Source organism: Chlorocebus sabaeus, chromosome 11 (genome assembly GCF_047675955.1).
Source record: "Chlorocebus sabaeus isolate Y175 chromosome 11, mChlSab1.0.hap1, whole genome shotgun sequence".
Lineage (NCBI taxonomy): Eukaryota > Metazoa > Chordata > Mammalia > Primates > Cercopithecidae > Chlorocebus > Chlorocebus sabaeus.
In genome coordinates, this window is record NC_132914.1 from 7,676,105 (window position 1) to 7,700,317 (window position 24,213).

The 24,213-nt window shown below is 37.5% G+C and overlaps 1 protein-coding gene across 2 annotated transcripts in view; it reads right to left on the minus strand.

Moving 5' to 3' along the window:
- The window catches only part of CD163L1 (CD163 molecule like 1), a 74,326-nt gene that overhangs the window by 14,882 nt on the left and 35,231 nt on the right, over positions 1–24,213 (minus strand). For both annotated transcript variants that reach the window (XM_007967470.3, XM_073020444.1), the window contains exons 9-16: positions 10,501–10,821; positions 7,242–7,556; positions 6,824–7,138; positions 6,373–6,465; positions 5,984–6,298; positions 4,870–5,190; positions 884–1,192; positions 460–492 (exon numbers count right to left, since the gene is read on the minus strand). In XM_007967470.3, coding sequence (XP_007965661.3) covers positions 460–492; positions 884–1,192; positions 4,870–5,190; positions 5,984–6,298; positions 6,373–6,465; positions 6,824–7,138; positions 7,242–7,556; positions 10,501–10,821 — 2,022 coding nt within the window. The remainder of the gene's footprint in view (positions 1–459; positions 493–883; positions 1,193–4,869; positions 5,191–5,983; positions 6,299–6,372; positions 6,466–6,823; positions 7,139–7,241; positions 7,557–10,500; positions 10,822–24,213) is intronic.

The following is a 24,213-nucleotide window of genomic DNA, read 5'->3' on the forward strand; positions in this document are numbered from 1 at the left end:
CATCAGAAATCAGAAAATACTAGAGCTTGAGCTGTGAGCTGTTTCTTTTTTTTTTTTTTTTTTTTTTGAGATGGAGTCTCATTCCGTCACCTAGGCTGAGAGCAGTGGCATGACCTTGGCTCACTGCAACCTCTGCCTCCTGGGTTTAAGTGATTCTCCTGAGGCTTGAGCTGTTTCTGCCAGTCTCATAAAGAATACTTGAGAATCTAGAAAGATAATTCTATCTATGAGGGTACCACGAGAGTCTTATCCTTCTCTGCGTGTAAAAAGAATTTTTCTAGAGAGAAGGACTGCATAGCAAAGCAATTATAGAGCTATTGATACCACTGGCTGCGACCCACAGACTCATATTTCTGCAATCCAGAGTCTTCTTTGATTATCATAGCAGTTTCTGCCCTCCCTTGACCTTCCTTATAGCCTTAGGTATTGGTGTCAGCACGGATAGGCAGAAGACTATACCTGAGGAGGCATTCGGTGATTTCAGTGACTGTCCTGAGAGAGAGAGAGAAAGACATAAATGAACGAAAAGGAACTGGGTATTTCTTTTTACATCTCCTGTGAATATTGGATGTCATTTAAATATCCTTTTTACATCTGTGAATATTGGCTGTCATTTAAAATATCACTCCTCAGAATCCTCTTGCTAAGAGGATTTAGTCTAAGGCTAAATCCAGCTTTCTTCCCTCAAAATTATGGGGGCTATTTTAGATAACTGTGGAACATTATCTTATTTAGTTGTGGAAAAAAGTTAGTTTAACATAGCCTTTCATTCTTCAGCAAGAAATCCTAGTATCTTCAGCTCAACTCTCTGAGTGAGGCTGTTTCCCAGTGTTCTCTACCATTACTGGGAGGCTCAGTTTAAGCATGGCCTTTTCACACTTACCAGAGCACCTCACGCCAGCATCTTCCTTGTGTCCACAGTCACTTTGTCCCCAGGGTTTGGCATGACAGTCCCATAGAAATGACTCATTTCCTTTGCACTGCATCTCATCCAACCAGATGGTTCCAGTTCCCTGGCCAAACGAAGCCTCCTTCAGGGCAGCCAGAGCAGAGCCACAGCCCAGCTGCTGACATACCACTTCCGCCTCGGCCAGGTCCCAGGAGTCATCACACACTGTGCCCCAGGAGCCTGCGTGCCAGATCTCCACTCTCCCAGAGCACTCGGTGTCTCCTCCACGCACTCTTATTCTATCTACAAAGGCACAAAACATGGCTGTCTTTACTCCTGAAGGAGGTTGTGGGAGAATGCTGAGGTAGAAAAACTTGAAGGTAATAAATGTGCTTGATGAATATGGGTGTGGTAAGGAAGGCTGAATTTCAATGTTACATAGATTAGACAAGAACCTGTAAAGTGAATAAGCCCCTACACATGACTGTGGTTTGTCCTAATCACAGTCAAGGGGTGAAGCATCTCTAGTGAGGCCAAACCAGATATTCATTTTCTACTCTAGGTGTTTGAAAACAAAACATATTGATTTCATTTTCCAAATTTCAATGTCCTATCTGACACAAACCTCCTGTCTTGTCCCTCTCATTTTCACAATTTCTCCAAATATAACTAATGTTCATTTGGCTCAAGTCTGATCCATAGACCATTGCTTCTTCTATGTCTTCCAATTATCAATCCTTTCTTGCCTTCACTTTGCTCCCTGTAAGTATGTATACTAAGATCATAACTACAAACACTCTCTTTCCCAAATGAACAATGCCTTGGCACTAGTGACCTCTCATCACATGGCTGTGTACAAATGCAGGATAAGCCTAACTCTCCGCCTCCTTTAAGTTGGTTCCTGAAATACTGAGTTTCACTGCAGATAATTATAACTGGGGTCATTTTAAACTTGCTGCCAAAAAAGTTGGCAGAATCCTCGATATTTTAGAATGATCTTATCATTTTTATTTCTCATTCTTTATTATTTTGTTACACATTCTTTCATATTCTAAGCCTCAGCCTTACCTCTGCCCACCAACCACATGAAGACCAAAAGAGAATCTCGGGATTTCTCTATTGGATCTTAGTTCCCGTAATAATATAGGAAAAGTTACAGTTTCAGTAGATAATTAACTTTTAGGTAATTTGGCTTCTATTCAAAAGGATGTTTTTGATCTAAACATCTTATCCCCAGGTCTGATAAGTCATCCCCAAGTCCCCAAACCTGATAACTTTCACATGTACCCTTTAAAAATTTTCCTTTCTCATTGTCATAAGAGTCCCTCTCCAGTTACCAGGTTAACTCTTTTCTCTCTCGCATAGCCAAACATCTTGAAAGAGTTTATTTTTTCTCTTCATTTTTGTAAATCTCCTGCTCATTAATAAATACTTTTAGACTAGTTTCTACCTCCTACCATTGAATGGCCTATATAATAATAAATCATTGAATGGCCTATATAATAATAAATTCAGAGTATGTTTTTTAATCCTACTTCTTTGCTATGGTTTGGCTGTATCCCCACCCAAATCTCGACCTGTAGCTCCCATAATTCCCACGTGCTGTTGGGGGGACCTGGTAGGAGGTAATTGAATCATAGGGATGGGTCTTTCCTGTGCTGTTCTTGTGACAGTGAATAAGTCTCACAAGATCTGATGGTTTTATACAGAGGAGTTCCCCTGTACACGCTCTTTTGCCTGCCACCATGTAAAACGTGACTTTGCTCCTCCTTTGCCTTCAGCCATGATTGTGAGGCCTCCCCAGCCATGTGGAACTGTGAGTCCATTAAGCCTCTTTCCTTTATAAATTACCTGGTTTCTGATATTTCTTTATTAGCAGCATGAGAACTGACTAATGCATTCTTTCATCCTTTCACAAAATTGACTCAAGAAAATAAGAATAAGCCAATAGTCCTGGACATTCTTTTTAAGTATTAACAAATTACTATCCAAAATAGCTGTAGTTATTATCTTTCAAATATTGAAACACAATGATTTTATTCCATATACTATTAAAGATCATAAAAGCTGGCAGAATTCATCCTAGTCAATTTTATATTCCAACAAATCTCCAATGCTAATATCAACAAATATAAAAAGAGCACTGAAGAAGATCTATTGCATAGTATCATTCATATACATATAGATGCAAAATTTTAACATACAATATTGATAAATTAAAACTTAAGATAGTTGGAATCCAAAATTTCAGGTAATATAATTGATCAAATAGGAAAATAGATTTTGGGAAGAAAATATTGAGAAATATGCTTAAAATAATTTTCTCTGTATTTAAAGATATTTAATGTGATGTTACTTAAAATGGAAAAATAACTTGAAATTTTTACATGTCCAATGACAGGGATTTGGTGCATCAGATTACAGTGTATCAAATGGTAAAAAAAATATACTTTAACTTGAGAAAATATTGCTAAATCAAAAGAGCAGGCAGCACAAAAATGCATAGTATAACTTTTTTGCAATAAAATATATGAATATATAAAAAATATATACACATATATGATACTCAAGAGTGTAACATCAGCTATATATCATCAACTGATCATGGTACTATAGGTGATATTTGTGGTTTTTTTCAACATTTCTGGGTTTTTTTTTCAATTTTTTGGGGAATGATATTTTGTGACAAAATTACAATAGTAAAAAGAAGCAAAATGCTTAAAAGTGTGAACCACAAATGGACAATACTCACAAATAATGTCCATATCCACTACTAACCAAGCCCATGCAAATTATGTTGATTTAGGTGAAATTCTAATTTGGGGAGTTATGTGTATGTCTGTGTATATGTTTCTCTCTGTGTGTAACATTGATGGGAAGGGTGAAATAAAATCAATGCTCTCATACACTGGTGATAAGAATAAAAACTAATGCATAGGTTTTCTGCTGGAGTAATTAGCTAGTACATATAAAGAATCATAAAAATGTTCACTCATTTTACTCACTCATTATGGGACTAGAAATATAACCTTCAGATATAATCAGAGATTCACTGAAAATGAATAAGGATGCTTATAATGGCATTATTTATACTAGTTTGACATTGAGAAATAGCCTTAACACCAATAATCACATGGTTATTTATGTTCCCATGATAAAATATTACATACCATTTGAAAGCTATTCATTGAAATTAGAATATATTTACAGTATACTCTTACATATAAAAGTAGGATACAGAAATCCTAAATATAGTGTAATGCTATATATTACATGCATATATATCATACTATATATACATATACACATATACAGTATCTATATTTCATGTACACATATCTATATTTCATACACACAATCATAACTTCAAGTTTTTGTACAAAAGGAAGTCTAATAGTTAATGTTTCTGAATATTAGTAATGGTTATTTTTGATAATCAGATTAAATGTGGAATGCATTTTATTGTTTATAATTGTACAATTTCTAAAATCTCTATAATAAACATATCAAATTTTAATCAAATAAGACAATTTACAAGTGTCTTATAAATAATCAACTAACTTCCCATAGTAAAATGTTCTGCAGGAAAAAATAGAGCTGTTTAGTCTCCCTAATTAATTCACGTTTCCTCAAAAGTTCTGGGCTTTCTAGAATTTCTAAGACAAAGTATATACATAATATTTTCATTTTTTAAAACACTATAATTTTTTATGAGTTGTTATCCCTTTATGTGCTTTCATCCAGCTTCTGACAACGAGCTTAAAGGAATCAAAAGAGACAATATACATTTTTAAATACCCTGTAAAATACTAAACCAAAATGATAAAATTTCAGTATAGAATAGATGTGATAAATCAGGATTTACTGTCATGCACTTTTCAGTGAGTCTGCCATGTGCTCCTGAATGGAAAGATTTGCTATTTGTGCTAAGTTATATTTCACAGGGCTTCAGTGACAGCAGTGTTTAGAAAGATACCCACCTTCACATGTGATCCAGGTCTCTTCTGCTGGGCTGGAGATTCTTCGCTCCCATGGGGCAGATAGGCACTGCCATATGGAGATATATGTTTTAGAACACTGAACGTCATCCACCCACATGAAACCAGAGCCTATCTTAGACAAAGGGGCAAGGCTGACAACTCCATTCTCCCCACAGCCCAGCTGCCTGCACACAATCCCTGCTATGGCTGTGGTGATGTTCCTCCTGCCAACGCTGCCCCAGGTCCCATTATAGAAGACTTCCAATCTCCCAGCACAGCTCTCCACTTCAGTTTCACTGTAGAGCCTCAAGGCTGTGAATTCTACAGAGAAATACAAAACTTAGTGTTAAATATTTCCTTTGGAGTTGGAAAATTCCTCCCCAGGGAATCCATTTTTCCCTTGGAAATAATATATTAGGGCTCACGATACAATTTCATAAATCACTCTGACATATTAACAGCATAAATCTGATGGAAACTAAGGGTCTTGTGTGATTTCACGATTAGCGTGGGTTTCCCAAATATGGTATTTGAGCTTTAAATTTGTATCAACTTAAGTTAAAATGCAACCTTCTACAGTGTACTCTCGAACATAAATTCAATTCAGGAAATAATCAGGAGGTTAATCCCATTTGCAGGGATGTCCAAGGGAGAGAATACAGTTATGGGTTCTTAGTTTCTGTTTCTGGTCAGGCTGGTAAAGCCCCTTCCTCATCCCTCTTTTCCGCTTACCACTAGAGACAGAAACTAATAACCATGGCTTCAGGCTACTAAAAGCCTAAAACAAAACAAAACAGAACAACAAAATAAGGCAGATTGGACACGGTTGACAGTGTGTTCTCAGAGCCAAGGTGGATGTAACGTAAGGTCCCTTTCTTGGGGTCTAACCTGCTCTGACAGTAAGACCAATCTTATTTTTCTCAGTTATGAATGATACCCAGACAAGTGTAATATGACAAGGGTATTAAGAAATCAGTATAAGACTAGGATTAAAATCAAGTGCCTTTTTTTTTTTTATTCCTAGGCCATACACTTTTCACTATACTTTACAATTGTGTGTGTGCAAGTGTGTGCACGTATGTGTAGAGGAGGGTGCAAAGGTAGTAGCACAGACCTGAGCAGATGACCCCTGCGTCCTCCTTGTGCCTGCAGTCGTGCTGCCCCCAGCCCCGGGAAGGGCACTGCCACAAGTGGGACTCCGTTCCTGTGCAGTTCAGGTCATCCAGCCAGATGGGCCCTGACCCCGCCCCAAAGTGAGCAGAGACCGTGGCATTGAGGGCCACTCCACAGCCCAGCTTTCGACACACCACGTGGGCATCGCTCAGGTCCCAGCCGTCATCACAGATGGTGCCCCACAAGCCGTTGTGATAGATCTCTACTCTCCCGGCACAGCGGCCGTCCCCGTCCACCAGGCGGAGCCGTTTGTCCTCTTAGAGGAGAAAGTCCAGTTAATAGGTCACATTCTTTAGGGTCGCAGTGTTTCCTAAAACTGATTCTGCTTACCTAAGCAGATGAAAGCACGGCCCTCTGGAACTGCAGACAAATACGGGTCAGATAAATTTGCAACGCATGGAAACGGTGGCCCTGTCAGGCTTCCTGGTGGAGGGTGTAGGAAATGGGGCAAAAGTAAAACCAAACTACATGGAAAAGGCTGAAGAGTTCTGTGATAACATGGAATCAGCAATTGTGGTAAGCACTTTTCAAATCCTGTCGTCTACTGAAATCATTTTTATTAATGATGTCTACTTGTAAATCCCTAACACAGAGGTGTTAACTTCACCCTAGGAATGGCCCTAGTTATCATTATTTCTTACATGTTACTCTTTGACTGTCATGCCTATCCTCTCTCCACCTGTGCCCCCATTTTCTTACCCCTGTTTCCTTTAATCCCACACTCCCTCTACCATCTCTGGGTTATACTGACAGTAGTTAACCATAAGCATTGTTCTCTTACCTGTGCAGGTCACAGAGACAGTATTTCCATGGATACAGGGAGGTGCTCCAAGAACTGTCATTGGACAGTTATCCAGAAGTGACTCATTCCCTAAGCAATGAAACCTGTGTCCCCACACACGACCAGTTCTTTCTCCAATATATTTTCCTCCTGTGGTTGAGACAGCAGCCCCACAGCTGAGCTGTCTACATAGAACATGGGCATCTTCTGGGTACCAGTGGGTGTCACACAGTAAGCCCCAGTGTCCAAGCACCTTGATCTCCACTTGCCCGTCACACTGGGATTTGCCATTCACAAGTCGGACATCTGTATATCCTGGGAGGAGACAAGGCCATAGAAGAGACATCATGACTTATCCGCTCCAGCCTCATACTCCCCATCTCTAGCCCCACCAATTAAGATTATTTAAAAATCTCACGGGAACAGACAACTCCAACTTCTCTGCTGTCGATACAAGTGTCTTCCGGATGTTGAACCATGGGGCATAATGCAAGGTGAGTTTCTCTCCCTTCACAATGGAACTTTTCGGCCCAAGTTAGACCACTTCCTTTTCCAAAGTGATCTCCCACAGAAAGAGATACGGCATCTCCACAATTTAATTCTCTGCACAGCACATTGGCAGCATGAAGAGAGAAATCAGAATCACAGACAGAGCCCCATGTGTCTGCACGTTTCACTTCAACACGTCCAGAGCAGGGTATATCAGCTCCAACCAGCCTGGGCTGCCTGTGGGCTATAAAATAGTATTTCAAAAGTTAGTTTTTAGGGTTTTCCAATATCTATCCCTGTCTCCAATCTCCACCTCTAACTCCAGAGCAATTTTTTTCCATTCATCTTTAGAATATCCCATTTGTAGGGGCTCAGAGGATGAGATTAGCAGTACAGACTTAAATTCATAGATCTGGATTACATATCTATTTTCTATGCCTTGGTGACCCACTAATCCTAGATTTAGAGCTCCTCAGAAGGAAATGAATTACACAATTTGTTTACATTAACAACTACTAAGTAACCTCAGCATTAAACAACATATATGAAGATTTGTAGTCATCTTAAGAAGATGGTGTAATGTAAGAATAGAAAGACTTCTACCTACTGGTTAGATCCCAGTAATCCATCTAAATGAGTAATTTATAAACAACAAAAAAATACTGCCCATTATTCTGACTCTATTCTTTGCAGCAAAACTACTTATATTAGTAATGTAAATTATCTGTCTCCAACCCAGCCATTTTTCTAAACTCCTGACTCATTTATCCAATTTCTACTTAGCATTTCCACTTGGATTTCTTATAGACATCTCAATGTGAATTCTTTGGAGTTTTTTCAAACTTCTATCCAAGGCTACAGACTTCCATATTCCTATTGATAGAACTCCACCATTCCAGACATTCAAATATTTTGAAATAATTCTTGACTTCTGTTGCATAATTTATCTCGCCTTTCAGAAAGTTTTGTTTTCTGTATTTTCAAAGTATGTCCACAATCCCAAAACTTCTCACCTCTTCAACCCTAGTGCCTGGATTGAGCCACCATCATTACTTGCCTGAGTTACTGTAATAGATTCCTACAGATTCCCTGTTTCTATAATTATTCCTCTATAGTTCATCTTTTAAAAAAATAAAAACCCAGAGAGGTCATTTAAAATGATGTATCAGGTTAAATCAGTATTCTGCCCCAAATCCTCCCATGACTCCATATTTTACTCAGAGTAAAAACTTAAACTCCCACAAAGATCTACTTGTCCCTCAGTGACCTTCCCCTGCTCATTTGCTTCTTTTGGTGCCATGTTCTGATGCTTTACTTACTGCTCTTCAGCTGCACTGGATTCCTTTCTCTTCTTCAAACATATCAGGCATAATCCTACCCCAAGGCTTTTCAACTGGCTGTATCTCTATTTGTATTTTCCTTCTGCATATATGCATATAACTGACTCTCTCATGACCTTCAAGTCTTTGTCTATGTTTCACCTTTTAAGTAAGGCCTACCCCAATCATTTTATTTGGAATTTCATTCTGTCCCATAAACACTCTGGATTCTATTTTCTAGTTCTATTTTTTTTCCCATAGCTTCTAAGATCAGCTAATAGCATATATTTTACTTCATCACAGAAAGTGATGCTCTTTTGAACAGCACTACTCTAGAATCTCCTATCAATAAAAAAAATTGAGTAACTCCCCTAGAGATTATATTCCTTTTTAGTCATCACCTTATCTGTTTCTTCCCCTTAAAATTTCAACTTTTTGGAAATAATCTATGCCTATTATTCCAACATTTTTACCTCCCATTTCCTTCTAAACTTGAAATGATCTCCTTTTTCTAATGTGACAAAACTACTTTTATTAAATTTATTCATGACTTCTCTGTTGCTAAGTTTAGTGGAAATTGTTCAGTTTCATCTATATTGGCTTCTTAGGGTTTTTTTAAAATCCATGTCTCCATCTTTTTGAAACATCTTCTTCCCTTGGCTTTAGTGATGTGACATTCTGCAACCACTATTCCTCAGTATGCTTTTCCAACTTCTTTTATGTCAATAAACTATTAAATATTATTGTTCCTCAGACCTAAGAGCTCCTCTTTCTTTGATCTAGGCTTTAAAAATTCTCAATTCACATTTTATTCCTAGATTTAGTTTCCATCCACATATCTAGGACTCTAATAGTTACATCTCCATTCAATAGAAGTCTTCTGATCACCTAAATTTTATATCATATTTCCTCCAACCCTCTTCATTTGATGACTGCTTTACTATTGCCTCATATTTCACACATACAAAATTGGACTCATCATCCCACTCTCTCTAACCTGCTCCTCTTCCAAGATTATCTTTCCAGACAATGAAACTGCAGTGCACCCATCTGCTTAGTCTAGAAACCTTTATCTTTATTCCCACATTCAGTGTATTAAGTTCTGCTGGTTTCAGCTACGAAATATTTCTGAAATTTGGAAGCTTTTCAGCAGCTCTACAGTGAGCATCCTAATCAGAATTCCGCATCTGCCCTAGAATTAGTCAACGTGACTCCCAGCATCCAATAGCCTCCTCTCTCCAATACACACACAGACACACACTGCAGCCAGAGTGCTGTCTTTGAAATGCAAATTGTATCATGCTTACAACCTTCAATGGTTTATCATTCACTTTAGAATAAAGTCCAGAATTCCTATTCCATAAATAACCTTTCCCTTCCCTACATACCAAGACTTTACTGTAACTTTTCACCCTTGTTCACTTGGATCTAATACCTCTTCTTTCAACCATCTTTTAGTTCCTGGAATAACACAAGCTTATTCCCAAGTGTAGTACTCGAATAAAATACTGCTGTTTAAATTAATCTTCCCAACACTTCTTCATATGATTAAATCATACCTGTCCTTCGCATCTTTCCTTAACTATCACTTCACAGAAGTATTCTCCAACTCTGCAAATAGGTAATATCTTCTAATTATGCCTTCTCATTTCATCTTGTGCTTCTACTTCACACAATTTTAAATAAACAATTATTTTATTATATATTTTTATTATATGCCTGTCTTCTAGATAAGAGGGTAGGATTACTTTTATCTAGTTCATTTACTTTTGACCTAATACTGTTAAGTAGCCACTTCATAAACATGTATTAAATAAGTGCAAAAAATAAATAATTGAATAAGTGTGTTTATCTTTGTCCAGAAATTACCTGAGCAGATCAAACTTGCTTCCATATTTAAACGACATGCAGTCTGTTTCCACTCCCATCGTATACAATCCCAGAGAGACGCTTCCCTTCCAGTGCAGCCAGAATTAGATATAAACATGTGTAATGTTCTTTCTGTGAAATGAGGCTCTCTGTAGACCAAGATTGGAGACCCACATTCAAGTTGCCTGCAAACAACTTCAGCAATGTTTATTCCCCAGCTGTTAGCACACAGAATTCCCGAGGCACCCTGGACTTTCACCTCAACTCTTCCAGCACATCTGCTGCTTCCACCCACAAGCCTCAGCTCCATGTCTGATGCATCTGAAACCAAATACCACAATGATTTTAGAGAAGCACTCTGTGTGAGACATTACAGATTCTTATCCATTCACATACACTAACATAGACCAGTGGCCAAAAGTTGAGAGATTGTTCAGGTCCTGGCTTCACCAGTGTTTAATTTTATTTTGTCCTTTCCTTCAAACTTAATTTTCCTTTTTATTGGATAAAAAATAAAATAACAAAAGTACACCAAGGTATGTTTCAAATCCATGAACATTTCTGGCTTATAAAGCAAGGATACAATTTCGCTTACAACATCTTATCAGAGACAGGATAAAAAATAATGTTACTTAATGGCCCTAATTCTTGCCTGAATATTTGAAGAATTACATATTACATGTTAGATACTGAAGAGAATGTTAGGAAGAGGTGAAATAATTTAATGACAAGGCGATTCCTCAAGGATCTAGAACTAGAAGTACCATTTTACCCAGCCATCCCATTACTGGGTATATACCTAAAGGATTATAAGTCATGCTGCTATAAAGACACATGCACACGTATGTTTATCGTGGCACTATTCACAATAGCAAAGACTTGGAACCAACCAAAATGTCCCTCAGTGATAGACTGGATAAAGAAAATGTGACACATATACACCATGGAATGCTATGCAGCCATAAAAAAGGATGAGTTCACATCCTTTGCAGGGACATGGATGAAGCTGGAAACCATCATTCTGAGCAAACTATCACAAGGACAGAAAATCAAACACCGCATGTTCTCACTCATAGGTGGGAATTGAACAATGAGGACACTTGGGCACAGAGTGGGGAACATCACACACCAGGGCCTGTCATGAGGTGGGGAACGGGGGAGGGATAGCATTAGGATAAATATCTAATGTAAATGACGAGTTAATGGGTACAGCACACCAACAGGCACATGTACACATATACTACATTATCTTAATAGATTTATTGACTTCCTAATGTTGACAGATCTGACATGTCAGAAAATCAACTCTGACTTTGTCTGACCAGCTCAAACCTGACCAAGTTACTTCCTATTGGCCTTGAGAAGAAGAAAAATATAATGAACATGGTCTAGAGGACCTGGAATGTCTGTCCTATCCTGCCACTTCAGCCCCACTTCCTGCCTTATAAAACAGCTGAATGAAATTTTACTACATTGGTTCTTTTGATATAATCTTGTGTAGACATGAGATGATTCTCTAAATAAAACTCTCATTCAGCAGAAAAATAGAGTTGCAATGTATTTCCATTTTAAGCCTATTCGTTACTCTGTGTCTTTGGAGCTCAGTGACAGGGTTTGTGAAACATGAGTTTCTGTTTGTAATTGGCAGGAGTTTCAAAATAATAATTGTGTGAGGGTGGCAGATCAGTCTTAGCAACTTTACCATAAAAGTAAAAAGAAATTTTTTAAAATGGGACTTATTGTAGGTACCGATGTTTGGAGAGCTCTAATTTTGTGTGTGGTGGCGGGGAGGGTGGGAAGAATAAACATATATATCGTAGGAATCTCTATCGAAATTGAGATTCCATGAAAGGGTGTCTAGAAACAGATGAACTTTCTTCCCTAAATGAACTACGCTAAATATAGGGAAAAACATATTTCACTGCTTTGTAGCAACATATGTCCACTCTGAGAGAGAGTCTTAGGTGGAAAAACAGGTGTTTCAGGTGATCCATCATAAAAAGGTGACATCACGTTGACTTTTAGTTTTTTCTGAATTAAAAAAATATATTTATATATAATTGTTTTATATACATAATTATATATTTTATATACACAATTATATATTTTATATATAATGGTTTTATATAGAATTGTTTATATATAATTGTTATAGATAATTGTTTTAAATATATATATACACACAGAGATATATATAATTCTCAATATATAAAACAATTATTACCAATAAGAAAGTCTGTAGTTTACAGTAACAGATACAAGCACAGAGAAGAAAGGTGTGGGTAGTTTCTACGGACTGGAGTTGGGTCCTGTGTTCAGGAACCCTCAACTGTCTTATTGAAAGACACACTGATACTCATGACTATGGAGAGAAGAACTTTCCCTTAAAAGAGAATAGCTCAAGTGGGAGGCTTCAAGATGGCTACTAGAGGCACCCAACACTCACCACCAAAAACGATCAAAACGCAAGTAGATAATTTCACAACGAATAGTGTGTAAGATAGAACACTGGAATTCAGCAGGCAAGTGATAGGGAACAGATCCTTCTGAGGCACAGAGAGAGAAAGAAGTGAAGCAATTGTCTGATTAGGATTGACTGGAAGCCTGGTAAGGATCCCCACTGTAGAAAAAGAATAAACAAGAGATTCCTAGCAGTCCACATTCCCACTGTGGGCCCTTGCAATCCTAGCCATGGGAGAGCCCCTCAGCTTCTGTGGGTTCTGAGACTAATATAGGGAGCTGCCTAGAGTTTGCACAATAGCATTGTTCCAGAGGGGAAGTTTATGCTGAGTCCTACATCCCAATCCCCAATCCCAAGAACCAAGTAACTGCAGCATGGCACCATTTTGAGAGTCCATCTCCCACAAGATTGCATCCTGTCCTGGGCCTCAGTAAACCCTACATCTCTGCAAGTCTAGAGCCCCACTGATACCCTCCTTCGTCCATCCGGAGGGCTGCATGCTGGCTGGACTGGCAGTGTATCTAGGTCCCAGCCATCTATTCCACACAGTGTCTCACACACTGGGAAATGGGTAGTTCACAGAGGAGCTCCCCCATGATGAAGAGAGCTGAAGCATGTCTCCCCAGAGCCTGAGAGCCACCTGCCTGGGGTCACTATCACTGAGAGCAGCCTCACTTCCTCACAGCAGCAGGGACACTGTGCACTTGCATGAGCCTTCAGTGAGCCTGAAAATGGCTTGCCAGGATGCCATACAAGGACCTACATGGAGGCTTGCCCCACCTGCTACCACCTAAGCATGCCACTCAATGGCCTGTAAATTGCCCCATTCCACTCATCATATCCTGACCCTGTGTGCAACATCAGTAGCCTTGAGGACAGACCTGCACTGCTGGGTGCCACCACCGCCTCCAGCACTCACCTACATGTGCCACCTGGGGGCCTGGAGAATTGCCTGCCCAGCACTGCTAGCACTAGTGTATACCAGCTGGGAACCTGAGAGTTGGCCTGCCACCACTACTGCCGTTGGGGACACCATGCATGTTACCTAGGGGCCTGAGAACTTTCCCACCTGCCTAACCCAATGCTGCCACTGCTGGTAGACAAGCAAGCCACCTGGAAGCCCAAGAATTGACCCACCTAGATCAGCTCACATTGGTGCTTGCATGTGCCACCTAGGGTCCCATGGACAGGCATGCTCAGCCTGCTACCACCACCACTGAGACCCAAGGACTGGCTTGTCTGATATCCTTATTCTTAGCAAAGCTTCACAACAGCCTTAACTAATAAACACAGTCTAAGCCAAAGAGGAAATTCCAGACACTCTTGACACTTATTACCACTGAAGAAATCATGGAGATTACACTAGAGCATGTACCCAGGATCAAAGATAAACTGCCCTACTCAACCAACACTATAGATATATCTATAACAAAAAGTTTTCCTCTATGAAAGCCAACCCCAAAATTCGAAAGCAATGATTGTTATACCAGATGCACAGATATCAATGTCAGGACACAAGAAACATAAAAAGGCAAGGAAACATGACACCTTCAAAGGAACACAATAATTTCTCCAGCAACACATTTCAGCAAAAAGAAAATTGATAAACTGCCTGAAAATAATTTTAACTAATGATATTAAAGAATTTCAGTGAAACACACACACAAAAAACACAGATAAATAATACAAATAAATTAGAAAAACAATTTAAGATATTAATGAGAAATTCAACAAAGAGAAATCATAAAAAAGAAACAAACAGAAACCATGGAACTAAATAATTCAATGAAAAACATAAAAAATACAATCAAATAAAGCAGAAGAAAGAATTGCAGAACTTGAAGATAAATCTTTGAAATAACCTAGTAAAAGAAAAAGAAAGAATTTTTTTTAATTAAAAAATCTTTGCAACACATGGGACACCATAAGGTGACCAAATATTTGGATTTTGGGTATTCCAGAAGGAGAAGAGATGGATAATGGCATAGAAAACTTATTTAATAAAATAGCTGAAACTTTCAAAGTTTTAAAAGATACTTAGATATCCAGATATAAGAAGTTGAAAGATCTCCAAATAGCTACACCTCCTCCCACAAAATGTATTCTCCAAAGCACATTATAGTCAAACTGTGACAAGCCCAAGATAAAAAAGTGTTAAACACAACAGGAAAAAAACGGCCACTCATGTGCAAGGAAACCCAGATCAGATGAATAGGGGATTTCCCAGCAGAAATCTTATAGGCCAGGAAAGAAAGGTATTGTGTATTCAAAGTGCTAAAAGAAAAAAATGCCAGCCTAAAATACAATACCCAGCAAAAGGCTTATCCTTCCAAAGTGAAGGAGATATAAGGTCTTTCCCAGATAAGCAAAACACGAGGAAATTCATCACCACTAGATTGGTCCTACAAGAAACACTTATGGAAATCTATATCTGGAAGTGTATATCATCATGAAAGCATATAAGAGTATAAAACTCACTAAGCAGACAAATGAGAAAAAAAGGGTCCAAATGTTACCACCATAGAAAACCATAAAACAGGAATAATAAATAAGAGAGAAGAAAATAAAGGATATATAAAACAACAAAAAACAATGAATAAAATGACAGAAATAAGTCCTTATACCTATCAACAATAACCTTGAATGTAAATTAATTAAACTGTCCACTTAAAAGATATAGATTGGCTGAACGGATGAAAAAAAAAAAAAAAAACAATGACCCAAATATATGTGGCCTAGAAGAAAGTGACTTCAACTGTGAAAATAGACATAGACTGAAAGTGAAGAAATGGACAAAGATATTCCATGGAAATGAAAACCAAAAGCAAGTAGAAAAGTAGAAATAGGTATACTTACATCAGATAAAGTGAACTTTAAGTTAAAAACTGTAAAAAAAACCAACAAAGATAATCATCATATACAGATAAATTGATCAATTTATTAAGAGGCTATAACAATTCTAAATACATATACACCCAACAATGAAGCACTCAGACATATAAAGCAAATATTATTAGACCTGGAGGGAGAGAGTGACTCAAATACAATAATAATTGACACTTCAACTATTTATCTCAATATTGAAGATATCGTCTAGACAGAAAACCAGTAAAGAAACATCAGATGAAACTAGACTTTAGACCAAATGTACCTAATGGACATTTACAGACTATTTCATTCAACAGCTGTAGAATATACATTCTTTACATCAGCACATAAAACGTTTTCCAGAATAGATCATATTCAAGGCCACAAAACAAGTCTCAACAAATTTTTAAAAATCAAAATTATATAAAGTATCTTATCAGACCACAACGGAACAAAATTGGAAATCAATAACAAGGCAAATTTTGGAAACTAAAAATACATGGAAAGTAAACAACATGCTCCTGAATGATCACTGAGTTAATTAAGAAATTAAGAAGGAAATGACAATATTTCTTGAAACAAATGAAAATAGAAACACAACATACCAAAGCCTATAGGATACACCAATAGCACAATTCAGAAGGAATTTATAGCAATAAACAAAGCAAAAAGGTAGGAAAATTTCAAATAAACAATCTAATGATGCATCATAACACGCTAGGAAAGCAAGACCAAACCAAACCCAAAATGTGTAGGAGGAAAGAAATAATACAGATCAGTGCAGAATTAAACAAAATAGAGCCTAAAAACCAATACAATCAATGAAACAAAAAGTTGACTTTTTGAAAAGATAAGATCAACCTTTTGCTTAAAGAAGAGCAAAGATTCAAATAAAAATCACAAACTAAAAGAGAAGCATTACAACTGATACCACAGAAAAACAAAAGATTATCAGAGATAAGTATGAGCAACGATATACTCACAAACTGGTAAATCTAGAAGAAAGGATAAATTCCTGTACACATACAATCTGCCCAAGATTAATCAAGGAAGAAATAGGAATCCTGAACAGATCAGTCATGAGTAATGAGATTAAAGCAGTAATAAAAAGTCTCCAGACAATGGAAACCCCAGGACTAGATGGCTTTACTACAGACTTCTATCAAACTAATAAAGAAAATCTAACATCAATTCTTTTCAAACTATTCCAAAAAATCAAAGAGGAGGGCATTCTTCCAAACTCATCCTATGAGGCCAGTATTACCCTGATACCAAAACCAGAAAAGGAAGCAACAGAAAGAGAAACATACAGGCCAATATCCTTGATGAACATAGATATAAAAACCCTCAACAAAATACCAGCAAGCCAAATTTGCCAACACTTAAAAAAAAAAAAAACAAAAAAAACCCCACTATGGTCAAGTGGGATTTAGTCCAGGCATGCAAGGATGATTGAACATATGCAAATCAATAAAAGTGATACATTATATCAACAGAATGAATGACAAAAACCATATGATCATCTCAATAAATGTAGAAAAAGCATTTGAAAAAATTCAACATCCCTTCATAATAAAAACTCTCAATTAGGCATAGAAGGAACATACCTCAACATGAGAAAGGCCATATAGGACAAGCCCACAACTAACATTATAATGAATGGGGAAAAGCTGAAAGTCTTACCTATAAGAACTGGAAAAAGACAAGGATGCCCACTTCCACCACTGTTATTTAACATAGTACTAGAAGTCCTAGCCAGAGCAATCAGACAAGAGAAAGAAATAAAAGGCATCCAAATCAGAAAAGGGAAAATCAAATTGTCCATCTTTGCAGATGACATGATTGAATATTTAGAAAAACCTTAAGACTCCATCAAAAAATCTCTTAGAACTAATAAACAAATTCAGCAAAGTTACAGCATATAAAATCAACATACAAAAGTGAGTAGCATTTCTATACACCAATAACAAACTACTGAGAAAGACACCAAGAAGGCAATCTTATTTGCAATAGCCACAAAAAAGAATAAAATAAAATATCTAGGAATACATTTAACGAAGGAGGTGAAAGACTTCTACGATGAAAACTACAAAACATTGATGAATGCAATTAAGGAAGACACAAACAAATGAAATGAAGAGACACCTCATGCTTTTTGATTGGAAGAATTAATATTATTAAAACGATCATACTACATGATATAGTTTGAATGTTTACCCCTCCAAATCTCATGTTGAAATTTGATTCTCAATGTCAGAGGTGAGGTCTAATGGGCGGTGTTTGCCTCCTGATGGTGGATTGCTCATGGTTGCCTTGGGGCCATCCTTTTGGTAATGAGTGAGTTGTCACTCTATTAGTTCTCTTGATATCTGACTGTTAAAAAGAGCCTGGTACCTTCTCTTCTTTCATCATGTGATGTTGGCTCCCCTTCCCCTTTTGCCATGCTACCTGAGGACTTCACCAGAGGCAGATGCTGATGCCATGCTTGTTCAGTAGTAAGACTGTGAGCCAAATAAATCTCTTTTCTTTATAAATTACCCAGCCTCAAGTATTCCTTTATAGCAATGCAAATGTACTAAGACACTACCCAGAACCTGAATAACCATAGCAACCCTGAGCAAGAAGAATAAAGTTTGAGGCACATCATACTATCTACCTTCAAAATACACTACAAAGTTACAGTAACCAAAACAGCATGCTGTTGGTATGAAACAGACACATGGACCAATTAAACAGAATAGAGGACCTAGAAGTAAGTCCATGTATTTGTAGTTGACTGATTTTTGACAAAAGGCACCAAGAACATACATCGAGAGAAGGATCCCTCTTCAACAAATGATGCTGGGAAGACTGGATATCTACATGAAGAATGAAACCATACCCCTCTCTCACCATACATATAAATCAAAGGAAAATGGATTAAATACTTAAATATAACACCTCAACCTATAAAACTACTAGAAGAAAACATTGGGAAAAGACTCCAAGACATTGATGGGCAAATATTTTATAGCTAAGATTTCAAAAACACAGGCGTCAAAACCAAAAGGAGACAAACTTTTAGACAAACTAAAAAGCTTCTACACAGGAAAGGAAACAATTAACAGAGTGAAAAGACAACCTGATGAATAGGAGAAAATTTTTGCAAACAAACTCTTCATCTAACAGAGTGCTAATATCCAGAATATTTTAAAACTTGAATAACTCTACAGGAAAACAAAACAAACAACCCCATTACAAAGTGGGTGGGCTGGGCATGGTGGCTTATGCCTATAATTCCAGCATTTTGGGAGGCCAAGGAGGGCAGATCACTTGAGCCCAGGAGATTGAGACCAGCCTGGGCAACACAGTGAAACCCCATCTCTACAAAAAACTACAAAAATTGGCTGGGTATGATGGTGCATGCCTGTGGTCCCAGCTACTCAGGGGACTGAGGTGACAGGATTGCTTGAGCCCTGGAGGTCGAGGCTGCAGTGAGCTGAGATTGTGCCACTCCACCCTAGCCTAGACAACAGAGTGAGATCCAGTTTCAAAAAAAAAAAAAAAAAAAAAGGCGGGGGTGGAAGCAAAGGTTATAAAGGTTACGAATAGACGAATAGACATTTCTCAAAATAAGATAACAATATGGAGATTTCTCAAAAACTAAAAATAGAACTTAATCATATGATCCAGAAATCTTATTTATCCAAAGGAAAGGAAATCAGTATACCAAAAGAATACCTCCATATTGTTGCAAATCATTGAATCTCATTCTTTTTTGTCTGAATAGTACTCCTTTGCGTATATGCACATTTTCCTCATCCATTCATCTGTTGATGGATGCTTAGATAGCTTCCAAATCTTAGCAATTGTAAACAGTGCTGCAACAGACATAGGAGTGCAGATATCTCTTTGATATATTGATTTCCTTTTAGGGGGTATATACCCAGCAATGGAATTGCTGAATCACATGGTAGCCCAATTTTTAGTTTTGCAGGGAACCTCCAAACTGTTCCCCATAGTGGTTGTACTAATTTACATTCTCATCAACAGCGTTCAAGTGTTCCCTTTTCTCCACATCCTCACCAGCATTTGCTATTGCCTGTCTTTTGGATATAAACCATTTAACTGGGGTAATATGATATCTCATTGTATTTTTGATTTGCACTTCTCTGATGATCAATGATGTTGAGCACCTTTTCCTATGCCTATTATGTTAAGTGAAACAAGCCAGGTACAAGAAGGCAAACATCACATACTCTCACTTATTTCTGGGATCTAAAAATCAAAACAATTCAACTCATAGACATAGAGAGTAGAAAGATGTTTATCAGAGGCTGGGAAGGGTAATGGGGGGCTGGGGAGAAGGTGGGGATGGTGAATGGGTACAAAAAAAAACAGAAAAAATGAATAAGACCTCCTATTGATAGCACAATTGGGTGACTATAGTTAATAATAACTTAATTGCATATTTTTAAATAAGTTAAAAAATGTAACTGGATTGCTTTATGTAAAGAATGTAACACAAAGGATAAATGCTTGAGGGAATGGAAACCCCATTCTCCTCAGTGTGCTTATTTCTCATTGCACACCTGTATCAGAACATCTCATGTAGTCCATAAATATATATACCTAGCATGTACCCACAGACATTTAAAAAAATAATTTTAAAAATTAAAAAACAAAGGAATAACTGTACCCCCATGTTTCTTGCAGCACTATTCACAATAGCCAAGATATGAAATCAACCTAAGTGTCCATCAAAGGATGAATTAATAATTAAACATGGTGTATATATATATATACACACACACACACACACACACACACACACACACACACACAATGGAATACTATTCAGTCCCCCCAAAAATGAAATGTTACTATTTGCAGCAACATGGATGGCCTGGATGACATTACGTTATGCAGAATAAGCCAGGCACAGAAAGACAAATATCACATGTTCTCACTCATATATGCGAGCTAAAAAAGTCATCTAATGGAGACAGAGAGTAAATGATAGTTACCAGAGGCTGGGAAGGGTGTGTGTGTGGTGGGTGGGCAGGATGAGGAGAGGTTAGTAGGTCCAAACATACAGTTAAACAGAAGGAATAAGTAAGTTCTCATGTTCAATAGCACAGTAGGGTGACTATAGTTAAAAACAATATATTGTATATTTTTAAATAGCTAGAAGAGAAGATTTGAAATGTTATCAGTACAAAGAAATGATAAATATTTGAAGAGAAAGATATCCTAAGTACCCTGACTTGATCATTTACACTCATGCAGCATTCCATGCTTGAGTTAAAATGTCACATGTACCCCATAAATATGTACACACATTATAGATCAGTAAAAATAATAAAAAGAGAATAGTGCATTGGAAGAACAAGCTTCCAGAAAACAACAGGTAAAATTCAAATTGGAAGATCTCTGAAGAAAGATTGTGACTGTTTGTAAATCGTAACTCTATGTCTACCTACATTAAAAGGGAGAATAGAATTATGAAAGTTTAAAAGGAAAATTTCAAATTTATATCAGAGCTTAATGATTCTTTAAAATATAATTTAATATCTTATCCACTCATCTTAGAAATAATGTATAGACTAAGGAATAAATATGTTGAAAACAAGGAAGCCCAAAGACCAATGATGTATCTGAGTCAGGGAATCCAACTCTTTTAAAAATTTTACTACATGGGTAGTTGTATATCAAATTTTTCTTTGTACCATTTTACAGTTGTCTAATAAAAACTTTCGTCTTAGAGAAGGAATCTACAAGGCAATTCTTGACATCTTTAAAATTATGTAAAGGACGGCCGAATAGGAACAGCTCCAGTCTGCAGCTCCCAGTGTGATTAACGCAGAAGACAGGTGATTTCTGCATTTCCAACTGAGCCTCCGCTGTTGATATCCAGGCAAACAGGGTCTTCAGTGGACCTCCAGCAAACTCCAGCAAGCCTGCAGCTGAGGGACCTGACTGTTAGAAGGAAAACTAACAAACAGAAAGGAATACTATCAACATCAACAAACAGGATAACCATACCAAAACCTCATCTGTAGGTCACCAACATCAAAGACCAAAAACTGCAAAGATGGGGAGGAACCAGAGCAGCAAAGTAGAGAATTCTAAAAACCAGAGTGCCTCTCCTCCAAAGGATCGCAGCTCCCCACCAGCAATGGAACAAAGCTGGACAGAGAATGGATTTGATGAGCTGACAGAATTAGGCTTCAAAAGGTCTGTAATAACAAACTTCTCCGAGCTAAAGGGGCATGTTCTAACCCATGGCAAGGAAGCTTAAAAACCTTGAAAAAAGGTTAGACGAATGGCTAACTAGAATAAACAGTGTAGAGAAGACCTTAAATGACCTGATGGAGCTGAAAACCATGGCACGAGAACTTTGTGATGCATGTACAAGCTTCAATAGCCAATTCAATCAAGTGGAAGAAAGGATATCAGTGATTGAAGACTTGGACAAAGACTCAAGACCCATCAGTGTGCTGAATTAAGGAGACCCATCAGTGTGCTGAATTAAGGAGACCCATCACCTTCAGAGACACACATAGGCTTAAATTAAAGGGGTGGAAGAAGATCTGACAAGCAACGGGAATGCAAAAACAAAACAAAACAAAACAAAACAAAACAAAACAAAAAAACCGGGGTTGCAATCCTAGTCTCTGATAAAACAGACTTTAAACCAACAAAGATCAAAAGAGACAAAGGCCATTACATAATGGTAAAGGGATCGATTCAACAAGAAGAGCTAACTATGCTAAATATATATGAACCCAATACAGGAGCACCCAGATTCATAAAACAAGTCCTTAGAGACGTACCAAGAGATTTAGACTCCCACACAATATTAATGGGAGACTTTAACACCCCACTGTCAATATTAGACAGATAAACGAGACAGAAAGTTAACAAGGATATCTAGGACTTGAACTCAGCTCTGCACCAAGAAGACCTAATAGACATCTACAGAACTTTCCACAGCAAATCAACAGAGTATACATTCTTCTTAGCATCAGATCACACTTATTCTAAAATTGACCAAATAATTGGAAGTAAAGCACTCTCCAGCAAATGTAAAAGAACAGAAATCACAACCAACAGTCTCTCAGACCACAGCTCAATCAAATTAGAACTGAGGATTAAGAAACTCACAAAAAACCACACAACTACGTGGAAACTGAATAACATTCTCCTGAATGATTACTGGGTAAATAACGAAATGAAGGCAAAAATAAAGATGTTCTTTCAAACCAATGAGAACAAAGACACAATATACCAGAATCTCTGGGACACATTTAAAGCAGTGTGCAGAGGGAAATTTATAGCACTAAATGCCCACAAGAGAAAGCAGGAAAGATCTAAAATCAACACCCTAATATCACAGTTAAAAGAACTAGAGAAGCAAGAGCAAACAAATTCAAAAACTAGCAGAAGAAACAACCAAGATTAGAGCAGAACTGAAGGAGATAGAGACACAAAAAACCCTTAAAAAAAATCAATGAATCCAGAAGTTGGTTTTTCAAAAAGATCAACAAAGTTGATAGACCGATAGCAAAACTAATAAAGAAGAGAGAAGAATCAAATAGATGCGATAGAAAATGACAAAGGGGATATCACCACCAATCCCACAGAAATACAAACTACCATTAGAGAATACTATAAACACCTCTATGCAAATAAAATAGAAAATCCAGAAGAAATGGATAAATTCCTGGACACATACACCCTCCCAAGACTTAAACCAGGAAGAAGCTGAATCTCTGAATAAACCACCAACCGGCTCTGAAATTGAGGCAATAATTAATAGCCTACCAACCAAAAAAAATCCAAGAGACAGATTCACAGCCGAATTCTACCAGAGGTAAAAAGAGGGGCTAGTACCATTCCTTCTGAAACTAATCCAATCAACAGAAAAAGAAGGAATCCTCCCTAACTCATTTTATGCGGCCAACATCATCCTGATACTAAAGCCTGGCAGAGACACAACAAAAAAAAGAGAATTTTAAACCAATATCCTTGATGAACATCGACGTGAAAATCCTCAATAAAATACTGGCAAACCGAATCCAGTAGCACAACAAAAAGTCTGTCCACCACGATCAAGTTGGCTTCATCCCTGGGATGCAAGGCTGGTTCAACATACTCAAATCAATAAATGTAATCCACATAAACAGAACCAATGACAAAAACCACATGATTATCTCAATAGATGCAAAAAAGGCCTTTGACAAAATTCAACACTGCTTCATGCTAAAAACTCTCAACAAACTAGGTAATGATGGAACACATCTCAAAATAATAAGAGCTATTTATGACAAACCCATAGCCAATATCATACTGAATGGGCACAAGCTGGAAGCATCCCCTTTGAAAACCAGCACAAGACAAGG